Below are 7,211 nucleotides of genomic sequence, written 5' to 3'. Positions count from 1 at the left end.
TCTTGTCAAAAAGATGAATCAGTTTTTCTTTCCAATCATCATTGGCTTAAAATCAATAAATAATATGTGCAATAATTACATATTCGAAGGATTAATATAAATTTTAAAAAATAAGTTATCCCTACGTAAACACAAAACCAAAAAATTTATGTACAAAAGATCATATTATGCAAGGTAAGATACCCTAGTTATTCTTTTGTTGACAAAAGCTTAATTTATCAAGAAAATGAGAATACAAAATTGAGTTGACATCAGCTCTACACAGGTCTGATGCAACCTACAGGAATATTAGAGGCACATTGCTTAGAAATTAGATAAGACTGTTTAGAGAGTCAATGAGTGGGGTAGCTGGCCTCTTTTTTTTTTTTTTTTTTTTGGTTGTTGTGGACTAACCGGCCAGTCTGGCCTCTCAAAAAAAGGGGAACCCTGTATTAGACTAATTAAGCTTAGCGCCGCAGATCAAATCGTTTAAGATGAGAAGACTTCAGTTAAAAGAAGAAGAAGAAGAAGAATAAAACGCTTCCGCTTGATGGAGCCAGGCACGGACCGGACCGACATCAGAAGGTTTCCCCATCCAAAATCCAAATTCCTTTATCCACCCTCGGCGTCGACAGTTTCTTTCACTTCACCGGGCGCAAATGGCCGCCCTCCTCTCCCTCTCTACACGGCCCACTCCCACTCCCCGACTCCTCCGCCTGCCCGCTTCTCCCTTTAAGGTTCCATTCTTCTCCCCATTCCTTAATCGCCCCTTTTCTCTCTTAAATCCTTTTTTCTCTTCTCACAGGGCAACGTGAGGAGTCTCAGACTTACCACCACTTCTCCATTCCCATCCCTATCAGTACCCAGGTCTCGCCTCGTCGGAAGGCAAGCAGAGAAGGCATCCTCCTCGATGCCTGCAGTTGTATGCCTAGCGGCTGCTCTTGCTCCAACCGAGCGTTTCCGGCTCAACAACCTGGCCCCCCAGCCCGGCTCGAGGAAGAGGAACAAGCGGAAGGGGCGGGGAATCGCGGCCGGCCAGGGCAACAGCTGTGGGTTTGGTATGAGGGGCCAGAAGTCGACGTCCGGGCCCGGCGTCCGTAAGGGCTTCGAGTGTGGACGGATGCCCCTCTACCGTCGAATCCCCAATCTCCGTGGAATTGCTGGACGTATCATTTTTTCTTCTTCTTCATCATTTTTTTAAAAAAAAAAAAGAATTTTTAATTGGTTCTTCCGTATGCTTTTCCCCCCTCCCCTTCACCTGCTCGAGAACGTCAATTGTTTGAAAAGTAAATAGTGGAGAAAGGTTACTTCAATTTATATTTGATATCCTTGTCCAACTTTCGATGATAGCTAAAGATCTGATGGGCATACTTTAAGAGCTGAAATTTTCATAGTTAAGTCAGGCTCCAAATTGATATGAAATCGGTGGCTTTTTTTTTTTCCAGATGGAATAGGGACAGGACCTGAAGTGCGATTTTCTTTTATTGGAGCAAATCTATGTCCTCAAGAATGTCCTTGTCATCAATTTAAAATGCCAACAGCTTCACAAGGACTTTGTAGCTTGCGCTCCCAATACATATGAAGCATAATTGTATGTGTAGGTGTGTGGTGATAATTGTGAATGGAGCAATTATACTTGCCCCGGATAAGGGGTCATAGTGGAAAGAATATTAGCTAGAGTATATCTAAAGGGTGGATGAACATGTTAGGCTCAGCCAAAGGTTGCTGCTGATGATAAACCTGGATAATAGGAATGGAAGGATGCTCACTGGAGATGAAAGGAAGGATATTAACAAGAGTTAAAATTGGGCAAAATAGGAAGGTGATGGTGACGATGATCTAGATGATGACTGGCTAACAGGTGATGGCTGGGGCCGTCATATGCCCTTGGTAAATCATAGATGGGTATTGTCTGTCATGAAAATGTTCTGGAATTGAAAGTAAAAAATAAAAAAATAAGAGTAACTCGGGCATGTATATACAGCACAATTATATTTAACCGGGGCCACGTTCAAAAAGAAAAAGAAAAGAAAGAAGAGAATGAAAGGTGACGGAATGGTGATTATATTTAACCCAGTTTCAAATTTTAATACATTTTTTCCACGTTAGTGCAATTATTGTACCTCTTTATTACATTCCATAGTTGTGTCAGTTAATTCTTAAAAAGAAAAAAAAGTGACTCGGGCATCTATATACAGCACAATTATATTTAAGTGGGGCCAAGTTCAAAAAGAAAAGGAAAAGAAAGAAGAGAATGAAAGGTGACGGGATGGTGATTGTATTTAACCCACTTTTGAATTTTAATGCGCTTTTTTCCACATTACTGCAACTATTGTACCTCTTTATTACATTCCATAGTTGTGTCAATTAATTCTCATAGATCTATCTTCCTATGCTTGAGAATATTTCAAAAATGACTCTACTGTAGGAATTGATTGCTCTGTTTCTCAAATGCATTATGCTTAAACCACGGTTTATAGTATTCCATGCTTTATATAATACTGTTTGATTTTTTTTTTCCTTTTCTTTTATAAATTTCTTTCTATCTCAATATTTGTGCATGTAAAGTGCATTATATGTTGGATATTTGAATTGCTACATTGCTCTTTTGTAGAGAGACCAAATTTTTGTCTTGTTAACTTACTACTAGTAACAATTTTTATTTTTTGTTTCTTGCCAGGCATGCATGCAGGGCTACCGAAGTTTGTTCCTGTCAACTTAAAAGACATTGAGGCTGCTGGATTCCAAGAAGGTGATGAAATATCATTGGAATCTTTGAAACCAAAGGGTTTGATTAACCCATCTGGCAGAGACAGAAGACTACCACTAAAGGTATTGAGACTGTTTTTGAGTTTTTTTTTTTTCCTCAACCAATTTTGGGATACCCTGCAGAATAAAATTAATTTACCCAATCCATTACTACATTAGAAATATTACATGAATTGTGGAGTTTTAAAAAATATTCTTGATATTATCTTAAAGCTGGGCATATTTAACACAGATAAGAATATGCTATGGGGTATGAAATGTGGTGCATTTAGGTGTAACTTTTTACCTTCTCCTGCTGAATATTAGTCATGCTGTGTTTCTGTACCCACTCACCCAAACATGCCCTGTCGCCCATATGAGATTCTGGAATTGCTTTGCTATTAAGACATGAAACTGATTCGAGCTAAAGCTTCAAGTATAACCACTACAAGATGAAAATATGACAGTAGATATTCTGCAGATTTAGCCTACCTCTAATTAAATTATGTCCAGATCATGTAAGGTGCTGATCTAGTTAAAATGTTCGAGCATAACCAGGCAGTTCTTTAGGGTTTAGCCTTTTCTAATTGCAGATGTGACCTTATAGTATCAGCATACATCAGGTTTCAATCTGCCATAGGTCTATTTGTTGTAGCTTCTTGGCTTTGGATGAGCCTTATTTATCTAACACTTCATTGTTGATTTGTTGATGAGCTGCAAGGCAACCAATTTGGTATGAGATGCCCTGACATTGAGATTCAGAATTTCCATCTTATGCCTGATTTCTAGCAATTGGCATGGTTTATTCAATAGCTTAGTTGCAGCATGTCAGAAACTTGTGGTACCAAACCTGCATATCAAACAATTTTTTTTGTTCGTGTTCCCTGGTATTTTGAAGGTCACTGACAATGGAATCATATCTACCCTATCTCCGTACCTAATTTCATGATATTGGTTAGTGTTAGATCAGATGCAGCTGAACAGGATCTTTAAAAATGTTCTTTTGCTGATGTGAACATCTGTATAACATCATATGACACTATGTATATTATCTGTGATTACATCAGAAGGGTCTAGAATTTATACTAGCATATAGGTGAATGCTGGCACAAAGAAAGCCTGGTGAGATGTTGAAGCAGACAGCTTTCCTCATTCTATTTTTATCTTTGTTTTTATTTTTTATAACTAAAATAAGCTGAACACAAACATAGAAGTGAGATTTCCATCAACATAAAATTGAACTATGTGTGCATTAATCATTATCTGTGTTTTGTAACACTTGAATGAAGCTGGCTATGGAGCAGGATTTTAAGTTGAGAAGGCTTCAGTAAAGGATTGAACAAAGTTTTACGGTTACCTGTCTACTTGATGTCAACATCTAATAGATGGTACTAAATTCCTTAATAGGAAAGCTTTGGGTATTGGTGGGTATTGTGTTGGGAGACTGACATTATTCTTGCAGTCCAAATTCCTACAGTCAACCCTCCAAACTTATGTAGACTTTGGAAGAGTCTACATGAAGAGAGAAGATGACAGTTCGTTATAGGTAAGCATGCTCTTTTTTTGTTTTGTTTTGTTTTTTTTTCTTTTTTAAAGTACATTTTTATAGAAACACAGCACGTCCACAACTGCATTGCTATCAAATTTAATTACACAACTTTTCATAAGTTGTTGCTATTAATATTCTTCCGAACTGAAATTCATATAAATGCAAGCTAAAAGCAGAGCATCTTGTCATGGATTCTTAGTCTTACTAAGATATTTAAGATTGTTCTATATTTGTTATTTACCTATCTAGATTCCCTTGGAATGAATATCGCATGTTTAGCTATCCATGGAAATGTTTTGGAGGGTCATTATCTAAACATTCCAGTTCCATTGGCTTATCTGACATTGTTTCTTGGAATTGATATACAATTTGTTCCCGTATTAAGTTTATTGGGAATCACTGCTGGAGAGCCCAGTCATAGCCTTCCTCTAAATACATGAGTCTCTTCAACATTGTACCTTTTACATAGAGCTCTTTCTCTTAAGTCAATTGTTACATGGATTTTGGTACACGAAATCCTATATAAAGTGCAGTAATAAAATAAATACCCAAGAAGGAACAGATAACAGACGTTGACAAAGTTGAGAGTTGACAAAGCTTAGAGAAGTGTACTAAGTTCGCATGAGGTAACAAAGCAATAAGCTATCCTATCAGGTAGAGAGAGGCAAGCTGGTGCTTGCTATATCTGGACCCGCCATTGCCCCTGGTAGGGCAGGAATAGTTGGAAGGTAGAAAGATGCTGGGAAAGTCAAGAATCTGTAGCAAGAAATGCATTCAAATAAGTAGGAGAATCTTGACAACAGTCATTTTTGATTAAGTGGATGTGCTTGGCAATGTGGTGCCTAAATATATGGATCTTAGTGGTATATCGATTGCTTGATGTTGACAATTGGAATGCTTGAGCAGGTTTTATATTATGTGATGCAAAGAGGTATCCAATAAATGAGCATGCCTGCCTTATTTCGAGTGGCTTTGTGGCGAATGAGAATGCTGCAGCCTTGTTGTGGGCCTTCAGCTTTTTGCAGAATGTAAGTATTTAACTTGAAGGTTCTGTGGCTTGTAATCCTACTCAATATCCAGGCAGTTTTAGGAGATTTCAGGAGAAATGAATTTAAACCAGTTTATGTAGACAAAGGTGGAATCACTGCACCTGATAAGTTGGCTCATACTGTCTGGTCTCAGCAGATCATGTCATTGCAGAGAGATTGTGACCTGGCACCGCAATGGATTACTTGAGATAAAATATTTTATATTTTATATTTGTTTATGGTTCATAATACAAAAGAAAATCAGCTATTGTGTCAGTTTACACCTCGTATACATTGCTTGTAATGCTTTGATAACTAGCATTAAGATTGTGAAACTGGAGAATTGATTAGTTTAGTGAGTTTTTTGGGATTGTCAGAATCATTGTTCTATCAGTTTGACTTGTTTATGAAACATATGATAAATAACTGAGAAGTATGAATGTTCATATTACATTACATTATATTGTTAGGCCTTATTATTGTAGAGGATGATAACCTTGTTGTCAGACACACATTATCTGACTGATATTATAGTGCTCTCTAGTTGATAAATTGTTGATATTTTTAGTGTTCTATCAGTTTGTAGTGCTCTCTAGTTGATAGATTTATTTGTTTTCTTTAGGACTTGACTTTAGGCATATCCTATGCTTGCTGGCATTGTTAGGATATAAATATTCCGTAAATGGTTCTTATGGGCTGATTTATTTTGGCCAAAATGGTTCTTGTTGTTTTGGCTCGGCCATACATTTTTGTGTCTCACTGAATTCAGCTTATTTGGAAAATGTGCAGTGTTTATGTTATTCGAGGATTAGGTCCCTGTTGCTAATAACTATATCTAACAGTGGTCTGTCAATTTATTGAGGAAAATCTGACTCGAGACATGCAGAAAACCGCAAGCTTGAAACAACTGAAGAGTTGGCAATTTTATTTGCAAGATGTAACCTTATTATCTGGTCTTTTAAAAGCAGCCAGTTATGCTATCTGTTATTTGCTTCGCTTGAACTGAGGTTTCCTCCTACTATTGCTAGAGCCAAACCATTTTCATGTGTTCAGGGTGCACTTCTATATCGGTATGAATAGTTTGACATTTAAAAATTCTGGCATAAATACAGCATTTCAGTTAGATTTTTATGCTCATCCAAACTTTTAACTGCTGCTACATTTTGGGAGATGGGGATTTGTCTGTTAAGTTGAACACAAAGGCACGGGCATTTTCAGCAGCAGCAAAAGAGAAGCTTGAGGCTGCTGGCTGCACTCTCACTATATTGTCTGGTCGGAAGAAGTGGGTAATGCCATCAGTTGCAAAGAATCTTGCTCGAGCAGAGGAATATTTTGCCAAGAAAAGGGCAGCAGCAGCAACTGGTGGTGGTGGTGCTGAATCAGTCATCATGTGAGTTACGTCGCCTGTTATATTCTCCCAAGTTCTTGTACCAAAAAATGCCTTCTGATTAGAAATTCTTTTAAAATGTTTTGTCATTTCCTTTTTGTTTGTGCTATCGTATTTGGTTCAAATTTAGTGATACTTGATCTGGTGAGGCTTACATTTGCATGTTTTCTGAAAACGAAATTATGGGCATCAGAAAAGGTTTTTAAGGCAGTTGCAGATCAATCAGTACTCTACAGCCAAATACTCGCTTAAGAGGGTCTTCTGCTCATGTGGGATCCCCTACTAGTGATTTCCAAGTTCTGTGCAAGAAAGTTGGAGGAACTACAATGTACTAACAGAATGATTCAAGACAACGATCAATTAAAATAGAAGTTTGGATAGGATCATATTGAATATAAGATGATGCTAAGAAAGGACATGATAGTTATGTAACCCCCTTCAGTCAAAAATAAGTACCATAGCAAAATGCAACCTGCCAAATGGGAAGTAATCTTTCGCTTGATGTGATCTTTGTGCTCTA

General features: G+C 37.6%; 1 protein-coding gene across 6 annotated transcripts; it reads left to right on the top strand.

Moving 5' to 3' along the window:
• Window positions 1-466: 466 nt before the first annotated feature.
• Window positions 467-6,789, top strand: LOC105048510 (large ribosomal subunit protein uL15c). 6 transcript variants are annotated; one of them, XM_073260191.1, is made up of 5 exons: window positions 467-716; window positions 785-1,145; window positions 2,660-2,811; window positions 4,135-4,273; window positions 6,147-6,433. In XM_073260191.1, the coding sequence occupies exons 1-4, from the start codon at window positions 639-641 to the stop codon at window positions 4,258-4,260; spliced, it is 717 nt and encodes a 238-aa protein (XP_073116292.1). In that variant the 5' UTR covers window positions 467-638; the 3' UTR covers window positions 4,261-4,273; window positions 6,147-6,433. The 6 variants fall into 6 exon arrangements, with proteins under 6 accessions (XP_073116292.1, XP_010926129.1, XP_073116294.1 ...); XM_010927827.3 differs by having other exon boundaries at window positions 6,094-6,433; XM_073260193.1 differs by having other exon boundaries at window positions 468-716; window positions 4,190-4,273.
• The last annotated feature ends 422 nt before the right edge of the window (window positions 6,790-7,211 follow it).

Source organism: Elaeis guineensis, chromosome 7, assembly GCF_000442705.2.
Source record: "Elaeis guineensis isolate ETL-2024a chromosome 7, EG11, whole genome shotgun sequence".
NCBI lineage: Eukaryota > Viridiplantae > Streptophyta > Magnoliopsida > Arecales > Arecaceae > Elaeis > Elaeis guineensis.
Note: the sequence above shows the minus strand (reverse complement) of the source record. Positions and strands in the feature narration are given on the sequence as shown.